General features: G+C 41.9%; 1 protein-coding gene across 2 annotated transcripts in view; it reads left to right on the forward strand.

Annotated features, from left to right (window-relative positions):
- The window catches only part of si:dkey-22o22.2 (neural-cadherin), a 276496-nt gene that overhangs the window by 187443 nt on the left and 67640 nt on the right, over positions 1-21413 (forward strand). For both annotated transcript variants that reach the window (XM_048530230.2, XM_048530231.2), the window contains exons 13-17: positions 13277-13526; positions 13849-13976; positions 15251-15437; positions 15958-16101; positions 19673-19956. In XM_048530230.2, the coding sequence (XP_048386187.2) occupies positions 13277-13526; positions 13849-13976; positions 15251-15437; positions 15958-16101; positions 19673-19956 (993 nt within the window). The remainder of the gene's footprint in view (positions 1-13276; positions 13527-13848; positions 13977-15250; positions 15438-15957; positions 16102-19672; positions 19957-21413) is intronic.

The raw sequence follows: 21413 nt of genomic DNA on the forward strand, positions 1-21413 counted from the left end.
AGACTGGCGCACTCCAAGGTCCAGGACTACGTGCTGAGGGACGCGCTAAAGCTTGGGGCAGCCGCCGCCAAGGCGCGGTGGGGAAAGACCACAGTATGAAACCCCTCGTCCAGAATAGGAAAAAGGGCCCTATCTGGTACCTGGGCCCAGCTGGCGCCTTCCCCAACTGGTCAGGGGGCAAACTGGGACTGTGTGGGGAGACGACTGCCGGGGTGTTTTCTTTGCTTTGTTTTTTTTTTCTTCTTTGTTTGTTTTTTTTCTTTTAGTTGATGTATGTACCCCCTGGGTAACCCGGACCGGCTTGCATGACTGGGTAGGTGTATAAATATGTTTTATTTTTTGTACATCTTATGAATAAAGTATATTTTTTCAAATAAAAACAAAGGTGACGAAACGTCTGAAAATGAACCTTCCAGCTCAGCGAGCAATCTCACATCCAGGTTTTCTTGAGTTAACAAGGTGTACAGCTGGATGAACACAGCAGGCAAAGCAGCATCAGAGGAGCAGGAAGGCTGACGTTTCGGGCCTAGACCCTTCTTCAGAAAATCAGAGACTGTCTCCCTATTTATTTCAGATCCCCCTTCCCCTCCCCCATTTCTGGAGAGGGGTCTAGACCCGAAACGTCAGCCTTCCTGCTCCTCTGATGCTGCTTTGCCTGCTGTGTTCATTCAGCTCTACACCTTGTTATCTCAGATTCTCCAGCATCTGCAGTTCCTACTATCTCTGAAAGGTTTTCTTGAGCTTTAGTTTTACTGAACAAAAGGAACAAAAGAGCTGTGGATGCTGGAAATCTAAAACAAAAACAGAAATTGCTGGAAAAACCTCAACAGTTCTGGCAGCATCTGAGGACAATAAACAAAGTTAACATTTTGGATTCAGCTACTCCTCTTCACCCACCCGCCCACGCACATATCCACAGACATTCACATACACATTTGGAGTTTGCGCAAATGCAAAAGTAGGTCCCAGAGTGGAGAATGTTAGATGAATTGGAAAAAAGTCCTGAAAAATACAAGGCGTATCCAGTTTATGGCGGTTCGTGGCTCAGCTGGCCATGCTGGGTCCAGTGGTCTTGCAACTTTCACTCTGTGGTGCTGATGCTTCCAATGTAAAGATGAAAAGCTGATTTTGACCATTGTTCTGAAGATAGTAATGAATGGTTAATTTCCTTCAAAACATCTCTATTACCACAGAGGCATGATTGGGTACTCACAGCCAGCAGATAGGGCCTGAATCTTGCAAGGTGGATTGGGAGAGAGAGAGGGACACAGGCTGAGACTTCTCTCATCAGCATCTCAGCTGCTTATCCTCTTATTGCAGAGCAATCAGAAGTTCATACACATCGCGAGGTTAGCCTGCCGCATGACTAATAATTCAAATGTCAGCGTTTGTTGTGGATTCCCCCTCGTAACATAATTCGCACATGTCTGCTCTCAGCTCAGATTCCATCGTTCAACTGATTAGTGTTAAGACATTACCATTGTCACTTGATGGATTCATATCTTGGAACCCCTCTCTCATGGTTAAGGATCACTTAAACCGAATGATTAGGTGTGCCACCAGTTAAATACTTCAGGTGATTGCCCTGATCGGGGCAGGATATGTGGTTCACTCATGTTGCCCTGTCCATTGCCTTTTTGATGGTCTTTGCAAGCATGATGCCTTAATCTCAATGGCTCGGAATGAAAAAGGTACTGTAATGCAGATTGCAGAGCCATCTCTGGACTTCCATTCCTGCATTAAATGTATATGACTGGGAGAAATTCCCATTTTTGGTCCAGACAGTGAGCTGAGAGTGATTGCCCTTGACACCATGACAACATTTGAACAAAGAGACCTAGTAAAGCAGGAGCCAATGGGAATCAGAAGGAAAGCTGTCTGCTGATTGGATCCACACCCATTACGAAGGAAAATGGTTGTGGAGTTTGGAAGGTAAATCATCTAAATCAATGAACTCCACTGCAGATGTTCTTCAGGATAGTGCCGTAAGCTCACCTACCTTCGGGGACTTCATCAATGCGGTGGAGTTGTTCATTGATGATTGCACAACATTCACCACCATTTAAACTCCTTAGAAACTGAAATAGTCTGCATCTAAAAATGTTAAGAGTTGGCCAGCATTCAGGTTTGGACTGATAAGTGGTGTGTAATATTCATACCACAAAAGGGCCAGGCAATGACCATACCTCAGAGAGAATCTAACCATTTCCGCTTGAAGTTAAACAGCAATACCTGTCACTGAATTGGCTGCTAACAACTTACAGGTTTACTGGAAACTGATCTGGGTTAATCATATAAATACTGCATCGATAAGAGCAGGTCGAAGGCCAGGCGTTCTAGGCAAGTAACTCCCTCCTGTCTTCCCATGTCCTGTTGGTAATTTACAAAGTGCAACTCAAGAGTTTGATTGAATACGCTCCATTGCCTGGATTGGTGCAGCTCCAACAACACTCAAGAAGCTTGACAACATCCAGGACATAATGGCCCATTTTACTGACACCCCATCCACCACATTCAACATTGTCTTTCTTCACCACTGGCAAACAGTGGCAGCAGTGTGCATCGTCATCTTCCAAACCCATGACTATGATGAAGTAGAGGGACTGAGGCATCACATACTTTGGAACACCACAGCTGGCATAGTCACACACCATCCTGGCCTGGAAATATATTATCATTCATTCACTGTCACGGAATTAAAATCCTGGAACTGCCACCCTAACTAGATTGCAAGTATTCCTCCACCTCCAAGGACTGAAGTATGATGTAGAGGTGGTGGTGTTGGACTGGAGTGGACAAAGTCAGAAGTCACATGACACCAGGTTAAAATCTAACAGGTTTATTTGAAATCACAGCCTTTTGGAGGAAAGCCCCTTTGTTAGGTGAAGGACTGAAGTGGTTCAACAAGGGCCAATCACTACTTCCTTCTGAAGGGTAATTAGAGGTGGGTAGTTAATGTAAGCCAGCCAGTGATTCCAACATTTCGTGAACAAATAGAAAAAGGATATTTTACTGTGAAAGAACATTGCAGTCAATCCAAATATAACCACAACCAGCCCTCACTTGTTTTCTCTCCATCTTTGGTCTGCCTCCCCCTCTCTCTCTATTTATTCCAGTTCCCTCTCCCCATCCCCCTCTCTGATGAAGGGTCTAGGCCCGAAACGTCAGCTTTTGTGCTCCTGAGGTGCTGCTTGGCCTGCTGTATTCATCCAGCCCCACACTTTATTACCTCACTTGAGTTAACTTTCTCGTAGGAGATACTTGATAGCAATCATGAGTGATGACCTTGGCTGAACAGTGCTCAAAGCTATTTAAATAACACGATAAACATTTTATTGAGTTTTAAAATAAAATATGTGAAGAATAGTAATTTCATGAAGTCAGATAATGCAACACAGTATGGAAATAAGACAATAAAAAATTTTAGCATACAAATTCTAACAGCACCCTGCAGGTATGAAAAGCTGATGAGTACTTCAATCATCAAACTGCATGAGCATAAAACTTGTCAGATCCCTGAAAAAAGACAACAGGAACAGAAAAAAGAGAAATATCTACAAGTTTATGCCCTGACCTCTGTGCTAGAACATGAATTCAAGTGGGAATTTTAATTGAAACATCATTTACATTAATGTATTTTCCATTTTTTTCCTGTCCTACTTTGCACTGGAGCTAATTTTCCATTATGTAATTGTGTGAAATATGTGTAAGTGAATTGTGAACTATTTTATATCATGATTTTAGCATTGAAAGAAGCTTATTAGCATTTTACATAATCGCAGAAAATCAAGTTGACCCTTTACATTTGTTCCGACTTTGGGAGCTGTTTGTCCAAACACTGCGGTGAAATTTAGTTGTTTATATTAATGTGAACTGCTGAGATTCTACATATTTATTTTGGCCAGAATTCACAAAGCCAGGTCGTTCAGGCTAGAACCGGAGTTAATCTTAGAAACTTTTATGAGCATTTAATTACAAAAGGTAGTTGATATGAATATATACTTTCTTACACAATGACTACAATTTCACTCTGTGCCTATTCAAGGTACAAAGTTCAATTCTCATTTATTATCCACAACCAGTACACGTTTAAATCCAATTAACAGCATCCTGGTACTGAATAAATTCAACGATGTGAATTCCTGTCCCAGATTTGAAGTTAATAAAATGTGAGGCTGGATGAACACAGCAGGCCAAGCAGCATCTCAGGAGCTCATCCAGCCTCACATTTTATTATCTTGGAATCTCCAGCATCTGCAGTTCCCATTATCCCAGATTTGAAGTACTTTGTTTAGTTTTGAATAATGTGCCTTTAGAATTCACCTTACACAAATGGTATTTCTGAATGGTAAGTTCTATTGAAATAACAGAAAAAAACTGAAATATCCAGTGTAACTGGCTGCTCCCTGCGGTGAGAAAAGCAGAGTTAACATTTGAAAAATTAATGCTGTTTCTTTTTCCAAAAATGCTGCTGAGTCTTTCCTGTATTTTCTATTTTTGTTTCAGATTTCCAATGTTTGCACTATTTTGTTTTTATTTCAAGGGCTACTGACATTCTGCATACGTTCAGACCTTAAAATAACCTTGAAATCATGCCTTATATAAATATTAGCATAGATTTTCCAATTTTAAAAGAATGATGGCAGCTAATCTTAATACTTACACTTGCTTATAGACTTCTCATGGATTAGTCTTGTGGTAATTAGAAACCTATTCCTACTTGGTTAATCCAAGGCTTGTAAGGGTAAGCACCATACGTCTCCTTACCAATCAGGTCAAATAATTCTTCATAAAAAGCACTTAATAAACACAAATATCAACTTTGGGCCACTCCATGAACGTCTCAGTTTGACCGAATAGGCATTGCTGATTTTGATTTACAGCATCTGCAGTTCTTTTTGTCTTTATTCAGTTTGACTATTTCTTTTTTTATGCATAGGATTCAGTTCTAGCCTTGAGGCGACTGTCTGTGTGGAGTTTGCATATACCCCCCGTGTCTGCGTGGGTTTCATCTGGGTGCTCTGGTTTCCTCCCACAGTCCAAAGATGTGCAGGTTAAGTGGTTTGGCCATGCTAAATTGCCCATAGTATTATGCATATTGTGTAGGTTAGGTGTATTAGTCATGGGACATGCAGGGTTACCCTCTTTGGAGGGTCAGCATGGACTGAATGGGCCAAATGGTCTGATTCCACACTGTGGGAATTCTATGATTGTGGCATTGACATCTACTCCTGCAATATCTCCAATGTAACACTATGACTTAGCATGAGCAACCATATTGAATAAGTAGACGACATAGTGTGGAGCTGCAGGAACACAGCAGGCCAGGCAGCATCAGGGGAGCAGGAATGTTGACGTTTTGTGTCAGGACCTTACCCAAGACATCAACTTTCCTGCTCTTCTGATGTTGCCTGACCTGTTGTGTTCCACCAACTCCACACTGTGTTGTCTCTGACTCCACCATCTGGCAGTTCTTGCTATCTCATACTGAATAATGTGTCCTCATATGTTCCTCACAGCTGTGCAGTAACATGTCCCACACTGTTTGCCCTTCCTATTGTTAATATTGAAAGTTTGATCTGTTTCTTTCCAGCATATTCATTGGAAGCTTATGAATTGCTGGCCCCACACAATTCTCGCCATCTTGTCCTCCCGTTCCCCCATTCTCCACCCAACTATCCTTTTAAACATTCCAGTAAGATCCAGAGGCATCGAAAGATTGACCCAACATCCAGGTCTCAGTTTTCTGAAGAAGGGTCCCGGCCCAAAACATCAGCTTTCCTGCTCCTCTGATGCTGCCTGGCCGGCTTTGTTCCTCCAACTCCAAACTGTGTTATATCAGGCTGGCATAGCTAGGCAAAGGCAGCTTGCCAGATATGTCTACGGGGAAGGATGACATGCATCCAGATGTCTGAACAGCATTGCTTCAGAAGACTGCTTCTCTCAAGGAAGATATTCATATCTTTGGGTGACATGCTATCTAGGTGAATTGCCTTCAGTTGCGTTAGTGGCCATTCATTAGCTGTGTCCTATATAATATCTGTGGCTTTGAATGATTTCTCCTTGGTATCTTTCCAGATGTCATTAACTCATAAGACCATAAAATATAGGAGCAGAATTAGGCCATTCCTCTTGTTGCGTCTGCTCCACCATTCGTGGCTGGTATATTTCTCAATTCCATTCTCTTGCCTTCTCTCCGTAACCTTTGAGCTCCTTGCTGATCAAGAATCTATCGGTCTCTATTTTAAATACATTCAATGTCTTGGCCTTTACAGCCTTCTGCATTTCACAGATCCACCACCCTCTAGCTGAAGAAGTTCTTCCTCATCTCAATTAGAATCATAGGAACCCTACACTGTGGAAGCAGGCCATTTGGCCCATAAAGCACACACTGACCCTCCAAAGAGCATCCTACACAGACCCACCCCTACCCTATCCCTGTAACCCTATAATTCCCATGGCTAATCCACCTAGACTGCACATCCCTGGACACTATGGACTATTTAGCATTAGCCAATCCATCTTACCTTCACATCTATGGACTGTGGGAGGAAACCGGAGCACCCGGACCAGGGACAATGTGCAAACTCCACACAGACATTTGCCCAAGGCTGGGATCAAACCTGTTGCTGTGAGGCAGCAGTGCTAACCACTGAGCCTGCAGCTGGCAGCCCATCACAGTTTCAAGCTTTTTGCAGATGCTATTTTCAGCCATGTTTATGAGTATATCTCCTTTACCAGTGACAATCAGGGTGAAGCAGAAAGGGCCAGAGGCTTTGTTGCCATGGCTAGTTTTCGAATTGTGCAGGAGTTTACTCTTTGCTCATATATGACAACATAAACTCCACCTAGACAGCCAAGAACATTTATTAATCAGAAAGGATATTATTCCATCAATGTGCAGGTCCTATGTGAACGTAGGTAATAGACAATCCAGATGTATCGATGAGGCAGTCTTGAGGCATTCGTACTTAGGCACTCCCAGATGGCAGAGACATCTGTGTCCGGGAACCTTTAGGTGGCTGGCTCCTGGGTGATAAAGGTTACACTCTCAAAAAATCCATGTACAGAACTTGACAGGAAGTAGGATAATGGCCAAACTTTCACAAGGATTATCATCCAGCTGGTCATTGTTTTACTCAACATTTGTCCAGATGTTTAGATCTTTGGAGTTTTGCTAGAATCTCACTCATGGTCATAGACTGCCATGCCTTGGACAACCTGATTCTCCAAAGAGGGAAAGCCCTGGCACAGGAGGATCAGATGAAGAGAGCCTCATCCTCTCAGGATGAGCCTGATGATGAGGGTGAGCTATGTGCAAAGTGAAATGCAGGAGGCTTTTGACATCCATAAGATGAGAGATTCTCTAATAAAATGAAGATTCCACTAGCACCGTGTCAACTGTTCAGCTACAAGATCCTTCACCTTATATCTCCTACACATCAACAGCAGGGCTGCCTGTGCATGTGCCAAAGTCAAGATACTACATGAGGCTGATCAGAGGGACCAGTAAGTCCAAACTTCCTTCACAGCATGGACTGAATCCAAATAAAAATGATTTGGTCACGAAACTGAAACTGAAACTGAATCAAGCCATAACATCAAGCAAAAAGAACAGTTATGTAATAATAAATTGAATCAATATTTTTCAAGATTCTCAATCCTGAACAATTACATCCATGAACCTGTATGTGACTAATGATGCGTTTGATTAAATTATTGTTGAGTGCTACAGAGCAATGTTCTACCCCTTTCCTAGAAACAGGCTGCTGGCCCACATGCAGCTTTGCTTGGGATGACTGTGGGTGCTGTCTTCTGGTCATCTAAGGTACAGCAGACCCTGATATGGTAGGACAACAGTAAGAAGCTCACCTTTATTTATTCAACCATGGACATAGGTGTTGCTGGCTGGGCCAACATTTATTTCAATCACTAGTTTCCTTTGAGAAGTTGGTGGTGAGCTGCCTTCTTGAAACACTGTATTCCATGTGCTGTACATTGACCCACGATGCCATCAGAGAGAGAATTCCAGGAGTTTGTGAATTACAGTGTATTTCCGACTCAGGATGGTGAGTGCCTTGGGCGGGAACTTGCAGGTGGTGGTGCTGTGGCACCCTGTGACATTTGTGCAAAAGGCAGACAGATGGCAAAGAGGTTGTCAACTCTCAGAAACACTGTGAGAAATGTCCCCAAATGGCGACAGACGCTCATCTGCCATATTGAGGTACAGTTGGCCTTTCCTGCATTTCTGAGAGGAACCAGGACTTGACTAGGACTCCTGGCATTTCAACCCCTCTTGCCCTAGCTCTGAGCACTAGAGCTCATGATGTTCTTGCACCAGGGTATGGATCTCCTTTTGCTGACTCATAGATGCGTACTGAAGTGTATGAGTCTGTATGGGTCCTAGGTGCTAAATGATGACATGGTGCTGCCTCCTTCAAGGATTTGTCTTCCTCTTTAGGGGTTAACTGTCCCCTTCATACTAATGGTTGCAGTTTCCAATAACAAGGCAATGGAGTGCAAGTGAGAGTGTATACCCAACATCTTATTCATGAACTGCTGGCTTTGGACCCTCAATCATAGTCTGCGTCTGTCAATGGAGGACATCGTACATTTTGAAGAACAGGTAATCATATTCATGACCAAGGTGGACTCATACATTGCCCGTGTCAATGTGGAACCACTGCTATATTTCCATGTACCTTGCACATAGACATCCATCATCCACCACCTGACTGATGACTGTGAAATGTGAGGCTGGATGAACACAGCAGGCCCAGCAGCATCTCAGGAGCACAAAAGCTGACGTTTCGGGCCTAGACCCTTCATCAGAGAGGGGGATGGGGTGAGGGTTCTGGAATAAATAGGGAGAGAGGGGGAGGCGGACCGAAGATGGAGAGAAAAGAAGATAGGTGGAGAGGAGAGTATAGGTGGGGAGGTAGGGAGGGGATAGGTCAGTCCAGGGAAGACAGACAGGTCAAGGAGGTGGGATGAGGTTAGTAGGTAGGAGATGGAGGTGCGGCTTGGGGTGGGAGGAAGGGATGGGTGAGAGGAAGAACAGGTTAGGGAGGCAGAGACAGGTTGGACTGGTTTTGGGATGCAGTGGGTGGAGGGGATGAGCTGGGCTGGTTGTGTGGTGCAGTGGGGGGATGCAGTATACCACATTGGCAGATGTGCAGGTGAACCTCTGCTTAATGTGGAAGTCATCTTGGGGCCTGGGATGAGGTGAGGGAGGAGGTGTGGGGCAAGTGTAGCATTTCCTGCGGTTGCAGGGGAAGGTGCCGGGTGTGGTGGGGTTGGAGGGCAGTGTGCCAATGTGGTATACTGCATCCACTGTACCTGGTGTGGCTTCCTCTACATTGGGTAAACCAAGCGGAGGCTTGGGGGCCGCTTTGCAGAACACCTCCGCTCGGTTCGCAATAAACAACTGCACCTCCCAGTCACAAACCATTTCCACTCCCCCTCCCATTCTTTAGATGACATGTCCATCATGGGCCTCCTGAGTGCCACAATGATGCCACCCGAAGGTTGCAGGAACAGCAACTCATATTCCGCTTGGGAACCCTGCAGGAGTCTCCTGCATTAAACATCTGTATATTTTAATAGTGTACTGGACATGACGTTCTCCACTTCCTCCTCACTATTTGCAGGCAATCAGATGTTGAAATACTTTGCAAGAATTTGGAAGGAATGAAGTTATTTCTTTTCATAATTACACCCCTGGAGGATTCACCTGTAAGAAGTGTATCTTGCTAAATAATGATTTGAACTCAGTTTTAAAATTACAATTATGTATTGTCTTAATGATCTACTAATTATGTGATTGGAGCACAAAGCTCATCAATCTGCATAGAAATTAGTTTCTAAACATCCAAAATATTCCTTGTTAAAACTAATGAGGTACTTAGGGTTCTTCATGAATCTAATTAGACAGCATTATAAATGAATCATTCATGGCATATGTAAAGGTCAGAGTGCAGTGTGAAACTCCCAAAAGTGAGGCAACATCAGGAAACAATGAACAGCTTGAGAGATTATTTAATAACTTCAGGCAAAATTAGACTCTAGTTGTTAATATGCTGATAGACTTTCCATATTTTTTATGTTTTGCAATGACTGTAATTTTTCACTGAGCACATAATTAAAACAGTCTCAGCTGTGTCTAAGAATGTTGTCAAAGGTCTGTGAGCCTAATTTTCAAAAAAAACTTCTAAATTGCGGGAATGTTGTTGTGCTTTTTGATGCCCAATAATCTCAGCCCCAGGGTATTGCCGCAGGGGTCCTAGGCCCAACCATCTTCAGCTGCTTCATCAGGCACCTTCCCTTTAATATCTGCTCTGGAAATGATGATGTTTTCTGATAATTGCATAATGTCCAGTGGCAATTAAAACTCTCAGCTAATATGCTGCCATGCAGTAGGCAATGTTCCCTCTAAGCTGTGTGACCATACAACACCTACGAGATTCAGTGCACACCAATTTGCATGTGGACACATTGACTTCTGGATTCTGCAAGACCACAAGTCCATCCAGGGTTCGCTTAATAAGTAACAAGTAACATTCACGCTACACAAGTACCAGGCAATGACCACCTTCAATATAACCATTTCTCATCGTCAGCATTGCCATCACTGAATCTTCTGAATCAACATTCTTTTCCTGACAATGACTAAAACCTTAACTAGATTAGCCAATTTAAATACTGTAATTACATGTCAGATACTGGAAATTCTGCTATACATACCTCAGCTACAAGCTCTGCAAAGTTTGTTCATATCTACAAAGTCAAGAGTGCGACAGAATGGTCTCCACTTGATTGCAAGCTGCTTGATTGCACTCCATGCACTGTTGAACATTCACTCGCTCCATGTACCATGCTGATAATGCACTGCAGCAACTCACAATGCCACTTGTGACAGCACAGTTCAAACATGCAATATCCACCATCTAGAAGGACAAGGACAGCAGATGCATCGGGACATACTGCCTACAAGTTCCCTTATATGCTGCTCATCATCCTGACCTGGAACAGGGGTATCACTGTTCCTTCACTGTCACTTATTGAAAATCTTGGAATCCCTCTCTTAACACATTGTGAGTGTCTCTGCATCACATGAACTGAAACAAAGTTAGAAGTCCCATGACACCAGATTATATGCCAACAGGTTTATTTGAAATCTCACAAGTTTTCAGAGCACAGCCCCTTCATCAGGAACAGTGAGAGAGAAGAGCACACAGACCCAGAGTTGAAAGGCAGAGAGATCAAGGGCAGAACGATCAAAAGATCATTCAACTGGTGTGAGTGGAGTGTCAGATGATAAATTTCTGCAGGTGACCAAGGGTGTTGGTTGGTGAGTAAAGTGTCAACAGCTGAACAACCTGTAAAGGGATGATCTAAAATCTGACAAAATAAAGCAGAGAGATAATTACAAAACGTTATGAAATAAAGTGGTGCAGGGGACAAACTAAATGACTGGAATAACAGGAGAGGTATAAGAGTCTCATGCCGAAGGTCTAATCAAAGTAATAGGTAATTCAGAACTAACAATTTATCAAAGTGATGCTGTCAAAACAGACAGTAAGGAAGATTGTACAGATACACAACAGTGTGGTGGGGTCACCTGTAGCACAACATGAACACCAGATCATGGTTGAGGCTGCCCTCATAGTTTCAGAACTTGGCTATCAGTCACTGCTCGATGATTCTGCGTTGTTGTGTATTCAAAGACTGGAGGATGCTTACTCAAAGATCCATGGCTGAATGCCCTTGATGGCAGAAGAGTTCCCTGACTGGGAGAGAACAATTTCCATTTGGCAATTGTTGCGCAGTGTCCATTCTTCTGTTGTCATAGTGTCTGCACGGTCTCACCGATATACCATGCCTCAGGGTAACCTTGCCTGCAGCGTATGAGATAGATTGGCCGAGTCATCTGAGCATCTGCCGTGTACATAGTGTGCGGTGTTCCCACATGTGATAGTAATATTCATGTCAATGATTTGACATATGTAGCAGAGTTTGCTATGGCAGGGTTGTATGGGGTTGTGGTCGATGCTGTCCTGAAGGCTGGGTAGTTTGCTGTGAACAATAGTCTGTTTAAGGGTTGGCAGTTGTGTGAAGGTGAGAAGTGGAGGTGTAGGGAAGATCTTGGTGAGGTGCTCATCGTCATCAATGACATGTTGAAGGCTGTGGAGAATGTGACATAGTTTCTCTGCTCCACTACAACAATGGATGAATAGACACTGCACAACAGTCACCAGACTTTTTGTAATTATCCCTCTACCTCACTTAATTGGATTAAATGTTATCCCTTCACTGTTATTCAGCTGTTGACACTTTACTCACCGCCTAACACTCTTGGTCACCTGCAGGGATGTATCATCTGACATTTGGACCTCTCTGCCCTTGATTCTTCTGCCTATAAACTTTGGATCTGTATGCTCTGCCCTCTCACTGCACCTGTCAAAGGGGCTGTGCTCCAAAAGCTTGTGTGACTTCAAATGAACCTGTTGGACTATAACCTGATGTCATGTGACTTCTGACTTTGTCCACTTCAGTCCCTCATCAGCACCTCCACATCATGGGCTGAAGCAATTTAAGAAGGTAGCTCACCATCACCCTCTCAAGAGCAATTAGGAATGGGCCGCAAATGCTAGCCCATCCAGTGTTCCCACATACCGTCAACCGACAAAAATGTTCCTCCTCAATTATCCTACTCAGACATGCTGTCGGTAAAGCAAGAAAGTATGGTAAGAAAAGGCTATTAATTGTCTGTGTCATTAGCTCAATTGCTTCCTATGTAACCCGCTTTGGAGAAAGCAGAAAGTTATCAAAATGACGTTAGAATTCCCACCTGAAATGTTTTCCAGGATATTCCCAGCTTGTCAATATACTTGACTGGGAAAATTCTGTCCTGTGTGCAAATTACAAACCAGGCAGAGACCTAACCCTTATCAGGAAAGAAGAGATATCAGAAGATGCATGACTGCTCACTACACATGTACATTTCTAACAGTTGGTTAAAAAATATGATTGAAAAATGTTAGGAGCAAGCTATCTGTCCTCAAACTAATTGGAAAACATGCACTTGTCTTCACAGAAACATATAGTCATGATGACAAGAGATTAGACCATACAAGACCACCAATCCCACTTCACTTCCCCAACATGTTAGGTGTATTAGTTTCACATACAGCATGGGGCATGTAATTGTTTTCTGACTGTCCTCTTTAGTGATTACAGCATGTTTAATGTTAAGTTTTAACTCCTGTGATTTTAGACTATCAAGGCAACGTCTCCTCTTGGTGATCCACGAGTTACATACAACCTGGAAGAAGGCCAGGTTCCAGAAACAAATATGCCAATCCGATTCTACCTGAAACCCAATCGTGCTGATGGATCTGCCTCAATTTTAGTGGCAGAACCACTGGATTTTGAGATTACAAAATTTTTCATCCTTAGAGTCAGGGCTCAGAATGTGGCTGCAGTTCCATTAGCCTCCTTTACCACCATCTTTGTCAACGTGACAGGTAGGTTTGAGATATCCTAATGTTAGATCCTGTTTCAAATTCTTCCACTCATGGTCTTTGAATCTTACATCAGTTGCCCTCTCTTGATGAAATACTTCAATATAGTGTCAGCAGTTTCCAAGAAATAAATAAAGTATTTCAGTCAGTTTGTGCTTTCTATTTGAATTAACATCTGCAACTTTGTGTGTGGCCTGTACTGGATGATTGTTTTAAAACTATCCTTTAGTAAAAATCAATAACTATCATGTTGTCTATTAACTGCAGAAGATTCATTCTGTTGTTATGCTACATCAAGTTCTTCATCTTTTATTCAATGTTTCAGATGTGAACGACAATGTTCCTTTCTTTACCTCATCCATTTATGAAGCCACGGTCCCTGAAGGTGCTGCAGTTGGTCTGTCTGTTGTGCAGGTTTCAGCAACTGATCTGGATTCAGGGCGCCATGGCAAGGTTAGGAATTGTATTACAGAATTTATGTTGGCTAACTACCTTCCTCATGCGATTCACGTTCATGGATTTGGTAGCGCAGGGTCATAGCCCAGGTCAAATAGGTAACGTACAGTCGTAGAGACATTTTTGCTGAATCATTCCCATCCCACTAACTGAAGAGCCATTTGAGATCATGGCAACCTTGTAATGTTCTGATGAGTTTTCATTGGCTGGAGGAAGGATTTCTACCCCTCACTCCAGCTGATTGGCTAGCAGTTCTGTAGATCCAGAAGTGCCGCTGGCAGCAGTGGGCAGGACTGAGATTACAAACAGTCGAAGACACCGGGTCTGAAATTGGGTAAGTGGAAGCGATCTCACCATGGATGAAGATGTGAGACCTGGGGAGGTTGGAAAAGAGTAGACAGTGTGGAAAGAGGCCCTTTGGAACACTGAGGCTTCACTGACCCTCCAAAGGACATCCCACACAGCCCTACACCCTCATTCTATCCCTGTATCTCTGTGCTTGATAGGCTGAATGGCCTGATTCTACTCCTATGCCTTATGGTTAGAAAGCATAATTGAAAAATACTATCAACAAGTGACCTGTCTTCCAACTAAAGAGAAAACATGCCCTAGTCTCCACTGAAACATGTAGAGATGATGACAAGAGATTGGAGCATACAAAGCCCAGTTCCCTAAGCATATTTTGTCTAGGAACATCGCTTCAGCCTTTCACTTTGTTCACTGTAAAGCATAGAATTGTTTTCTGGTCGACCTCTTTAGTGATTATAGCATGTTTAATGTTAAGTTTTTAACTGACAGCTGTGACTTTTATTCAATCAGTCCACATTAATTTCAGCTCTTTTATTTAAACATGAAATTCTAGGGTGGTAGAGTGCTAACCTACAGCCTACCTAATCCCTTGGCAATATCTAACCTTATCCAGAAATTGAGATCAATCTAGATGGTAAATTTTAGTGGATGGAGATACAGTTCTTTCATGTTTCTCTCCTAGAGTGTAATACAGACTATATTCTTCAGACAAATTTTTGAATATCTTTTTGTTGTAGTGGGTTCTGAAGGTAAATTAATAGTGCAGATATCATGAAACAAAACAAATTGCAAAATGTGATAATGCACATACAGTTACATTGGTTTGGGTTCTATTTGAATGGATTTGAATTTATTCTGAATCAGTCAGTATTTCTCGATGTATGTAATTGTAACTTTAATCAGCACAAAATGGAATGCTCATTCGAAGTTGAGAGATCACTTTTTTTTGCTTTCATTTACAGATCAATTACGCTATAGTGAAGGATGTCAGTGGAGACTATAAATACTTCAGCATTGATTTTGAAACTGGACTAATATTCACACAAACATCCTTTGACAGAGAGGTGAAAGGGTCCTACCTGATAGAAGTTCAGTCTCAAGACAACTCTGAATCTGCACGGCCTGGCATGCATGGGCAACCCAATACAGGTATAGATGTACCTGTTATCATCTCATCAAACAAAATGAGGAAAAAATGGATGTGTTTATCTACAAATAAAAATACTCAAATCATTTGACTAAGTTTAATTTCAAATTATGGAAAAGAACAAAATAAAGTAATATTATGAAATGGTTTGCTTTACATTTGGAAATCTCATTCAATTCATGTGACTTACTTTGCTTTGACCAATTTTCTTCACTCCCTGTGATGTTCTTCGCTTCAGGCCATTGTTCTGCTCAATAATCACAGGAGCAGAGCTGAACCTTGAAGAAATGATCATCCAGGCTGTACCATACCGAAACATCCCAGTGGCAAATGCTGCTGGCTCAGCATTAAAAGCATTTTTCAGCACTACCCAAGAGTGACACAGAATCCTGTTGCATTCTTATCGCTGAATTAATTGCGAATTTAAACATTTACATATGGCAAATATTCAGTGATATTTCTATGTTTCCTCTGATGCTCTATTAAGTCTTTAAAAGTGAGTGGACGTTTTTCTGTTCACAGATACAGCGTATGTGAGGATTTTTGTCAGTGATGTGAACGACAATGCACCAGCCTTCCCACAGGAAACCTATACAATAAACGTAGATGAGGATAAGGACATTGGCTTTGTTGTTATCACTGTTTCTGCAAATGATGGAGATGAAGGTGTGTCTTTTTGTTTCATACTATTCTTTCACATGCAATTTCACAGAAAGGAGGTACCTACAATTGATATGGTGTTCCTGAATAAATCAGTCATGACTATTGTTGCTCATTGATATCTGGTCAGCCACATTGGAAATAAAGTGAAGTGGGCAAAAAAAGGCTTGACCTTGCCAATTACAAACCATCTCCTTACCACACGCACACACAGTCAAATAAGTGAGCGTCCTATTCATTATCTCACATGAATTGCTGCTTAGGTCGGTGCCTACAACACAATATATTCCTATTCTTGATTTGAAGACAAGAGCCTTTGTGAATGTGTCTTAAAAATAAACTGAGGAGTGTAGGTGTCATTGTACCAATAAATGAATCTTTAATGACTGCTTGAAAGTTGGTTCCACCATATGGTGAGCCTACAGCAGTGCAAGAGTACAACAGATTCCCAATTCATCATTTGCTGATCATGCATAAATTGATTGGTTACAAATCTGCTACAGAGTGATCAATGTTACAAAAATATAGAGTGCCAGGATCAAATATCTGGAGAGAAACTGAAGGTGACCATGTCATCTATTTTGTAAAATGTTGCTGCAAGGCATATTATAGATTGTAACTGGTAATAGAATCCTATTCTCTAATTCTGCATGAGAACTTTTATCATAATTATGTAGATTTTCATCCTTGTTTACAGAAGTTTAAATACAGATCATTTGCCAAGTTATAGATGATGCAGTATTTACTGTGTTGTGTGAAACAATATCTGTGGCTCTCCTGTTTGTATTGTAGTAAATTGTTTACAATGTCTGCTAGTGACTTGAAGGAAGGAAGCAAATGTATTGTAGCCAAATCTGAAGATGACACAAAAATAGGTGGAAAGGCAGATGGATTACAAAGAGTTTACAAAGAGATATGATAGATTAAGAAAATAGCAAAAAAAGTTGGCAAGTAGAGTATAATGGGTGAATATGTAAAGTTGCTCAGTTTAGAAGGGAGAACAAAAGAACAGAGTATTATTCAAATGAAGGAAAACTGCAGAAGATGCAAAACAAAGGGACTTGGTGGTATTTGTGTTTGAAATACAGAGCCAGAAGTCACACGACACCAGGTTACAGTCCAACAGGTTTATTTGACCTCACAAGCTTTCGGAGTGCTGATCCTTCATTGATGAAGGAACAATGCTCCAAAATCTTGTGTTTTCAAATAAACCTGTTGGACTCGGACCTGGTGTCATGTGACTTCTGCATTTGTCCAACCAGCCCAACACTGGGACCTCCACAGAAAGCTAGCACACAGGTGCAGCAGGTAACCGGGCAGGCTAATGGAAAATTGGTCCTTATTTCAAAGCAGTTGGAATATAACAGTAGAGAAGCCTTAATGCAAGTATACAAGGTGTTGGTGGGGAAATTGATGGGATTATAGGCTGATAAATCCCCAAGGCCCAATAATCTACATCTCAGAGTACTTAAGAAAATGGCCCTAGGAATAAAGAATGCATTAGTGGTCATCTTCCAAGATTCTACGAACTCTAGAAAAGTTTCTATGGACTAAAGGGTAGATAATGTAACGCCAGTATTTAAAAAAGAAGGCAGAGAGAAAACGGGGAATTATGGATGGTCATCCTGACATCGTCAGTGAGGAAAATGCTAGAGTCTAATATAAAAGTTTTAAAGTCAGCATTTGTGAGTCAGTGACAGGATTGAGCAGGGCCAGCACAGCTTTATGGGACGGAAATGGTGCTTGACAAATCCACTGGAATATTTCGAGGATGTAACAAGTAGAGTTGGTAAGGTGGATAAAGTGGATGTGGTTTACCTGGACTTTCAGACGGGTTTCCATAAGGCCTTACATAAGAGGTTAGCATGCAAAATTAAAGCACATGGCGTTGAGGTTAGTGTGCTGACATACATAGAGAACTGGTCACCCTTCAGGAAACAATATGTCGGAATAAATAGGTGTTTTTCTGAGTGGCAGGCAGTGGTTAGTGGGGTACTCCAGGGTTAGTGTTGGGACCCCAGCAATTCGCAATATATAGTAATAATTTAGAGGAGGGAGCTAAATGTAATGGCCCAATATTTCTGATGACACAAAGCTGAGCCATGAAGAGGATACAGAGATTCTTCAGTAGGATTTGGGCAAGTTGAGTGGGCAAGTGCGTGGCAGGTGAAGTATAATGTTGATTAAAAAGTGAAGTTATCTACTTTGGTAGCAAGAGCAGGAAGGCAAATGATTATTTGAATGGAAATAGATTTGGAAAAAGAGAAGTACAACAAGATTTATCAGACTGATCTCTGGGATGGCAGTATGAAGAGAGATTGGATCAGTTAGGATTGTATCCACCAGAGTTTTGTTGACACCTTAGAAACCTATACAATTCTAACAGGACTAGATAAATGCAGGAAAGATGTTCCTAATGACTGGAGAGCACAGAGAAAGGGGTCACAATCGAAGGATATGACGTTGGCCATTTAGAACGGAAATGAAGAGAAATCTATTCACTCGGACAGTAGTGAGCCTGTGGAGTTAGATAGTTAGATAGGATAAAGGGATCAAAGTGTATGGAGAGTAAGCAGGAACAGGGGACTAAGTTGGATGATGAGCCATGATTATATTGAACAGCAGAACAGGCTCAAATGGCCAAATGACTTTTCCATGCTCCTATTGTCCATATTTCTATGTCATGGCTGGCTGGAATTGTGTCCCTTTATAAATGCTGGCCTCTCTATATAGCGATGGCCCTCTAGCTCGAATAATTCTCCTTGCCTGTGAAGGTGATTACAGCCTCTATGCAAATGAGCCAATATTCCGATGGTTAAATGTTGTAAATATTGTAAAATCATTGCCTATTTAGGGCCTTAACTACTGTAATTGATTTCCTGTTCTTGTGGAGTGGGCAGCTACCCCAATCCCAACCCATCTCAGGAAGCTTCCACAGCATCAGGAATATAGAATCCCAACAGTGTGGAAACAGGCCCTTTGGCCCAACAAGTCCCCACTGAACCTCAGAGCATCCCACCCAGACCCATTCCCCTATAACCCACCCAATCTACACCTCCCTGAACACTATGGGCAATTTAGCACGGCCAGTCCACCTAACCTGCACATCTTTGGACTGTGGGAGGTAACCAGAGCACCTGGAGGAAACCCACACAGACAGTTGCCTGAGGCTGGAATTGAATCCAGGTTCCTAACCCTGTGAGGTAGCAGTGCTAGCCACTGTGCCACCATGCCACCCAGGAATGCACCAGGGGAAAAGAGGTCCGCTTCCTATATACCTACCCAATTCTCAACTCCATGCCCTCCAACACAGAGTCGGGAAAATAAGCCCATTGCTTTAATATTCAAATGCTTAGGAAGAATGGAAAAGTGAATTTAACGTAGTTTCAAGACAGATCCACTCATAGCTTGTATAAATATTCCTTAGAAAAGTGACATGATGATTTTATGGTGGAGTGTTGCAAGTATTAAAAAGTAGAAGACATCAAATAGGAAATCCGATAAAATTATTGCACCATGACAAGTTAACAAAATGTTAAAGAAAATTTGCATTTTTTTTGTCTTCATTTCATTTCAGGGGCAAATGCTAAACTGAGATATCAGATCACCTCAGGGAATGTTAAAGGAATGTTTGACGTGGAGCCAGAAGTTGGAACAATCTTTATAGCTCAACGGCTAAATTATGAACAAGAACAACATTATGAGCTGAGGCTTGTGGCTTCAGATGGAAAGTGGGAAAACCAAACCTTAGTGATTATCAATGTCATCAACAAAAATGATGAGGCACCGATTTTCACACAGAATGAGTATCACGACAAAATTATGGAAGAGCTTGTAGACCTTCCAGTTCTTGTCTTACAGGTGTGAATGTTTGTATTACTGTGTAAATCATGTTGTTGTGATTTAAAACATGAAGTGAAAGATATTTTTAAGAAGTTAAGAGTTGGATAGTGTGGGAGATTAAAACACCATCCTTCCATTTTTGTGAGTCATAATTTGAATTTAGTCCAAGTGTCATGAAATAATGAATTGCTTGTGTTAGAACTTTGCATTCTTTCTCTGTATCCCTGTCTCTCCACTTTTAATGTACATACAAACATGTTTCCTCTCTCTCTATCTCTCTCTGTCTCTGGCTGTCAAGTGAAAAGGTGTGAGGAAGGTCAGATTTGATGCCAGTAGAAAATTCAGCAGAAAATAATTTTCATAATTAGAATCATTAAAAAGAAAATCAAACAATCTTACTGAAAGGGAATCATCACAGAAATATGGAGAACAGTAAGATAGAAGGTATTTGCACAAAATAGTAAATCCTCTGATTACTTCCTTCAAACGCTCACAAGGAAAGATGTGAACAACTTTCTCTTCATCAAACGAAGACAGTAACATCACATATAAAAGTCATCGTGGTATTATGGTAATAGCACTACCTTTGGGCCAGAAGCCCTGGGTTCAAGTCCAGCCTGCTCTAAATCATAACTTGTCTGAACTGATTGATTAAAATACCCCAAATGATGAGTGTATAATTGCAATCAATAGCCGATATAAATAATGTGGTGCAGCCAGTGTTGGACTGGGGTGGACAAAGTTGAAAGTCTTCATGTGAAGGAGGAGCACTCTGAAAGCTCATGATTTCAAACAAATCTGTTGGGCTATAACCTGGTATCGTATGACTTCCAATAAAAATGACAAAGATGGGCTGAAAGTGATCAAAATGAATCAAGGACAACAAAATGTGAGGCTGGGTGAACACAGCAGGCCAAGCAGCATCTCAGGAGCACAAATGCTGACGTTTCGGGCCTAGACCCTTCATTTTGTGCTCCTGAGATGCTGCTTGGCCTGCTGTGTTCATCCAGCCTCACATTTTGTTGTCTTGGATTCTCCAGCATCTGCAGTTCCCATTATCTCTAAAATGAATCAAGGGTTGTTTTGACAGAGACAGGGAATAGCATTGTGAGACAATAGAAGATCTTCAAGTGAGGGCAACTGGAAATTCAGGGAATAATGTCCTTGCTGTACCTTACTACTTACCGCCTCGTTTCAATCCTGTGTGACCTAAACAACAAAGGACAGACTATTGACAAAACTAATATGATCGGCATTTCAAAACCTATGGAAATGTTTAGGATGAACAATTCACCACAGTCCAACTCAGTCTCATTCTTGAATTTGGTTCTGGGAGTTGTGGTCCTGTAAGAGAGGGGCAAAACTAATTGGAGGGAACCAAATAAGTTACAGAAGATAATAAAATGTGAGGCTGGATGAACACAGCAGGCCAAGCAGCATCTCAGGAGCACAAAAGCTGACGTTTTCGGGCCTAG

The sequence above is a fragment of the Stegostoma tigrinum genome, chromosome 5 (assembly GCF_030684315.1).
Source record: "Stegostoma tigrinum isolate sSteTig4 chromosome 5, sSteTig4.hap1, whole genome shotgun sequence".
NCBI classification, from domain to species: Eukaryota; Metazoa; Chordata; class Chondrichthyes; order Orectolobiformes; family Stegostomatidae; genus Stegostoma; species Stegostoma tigrinum.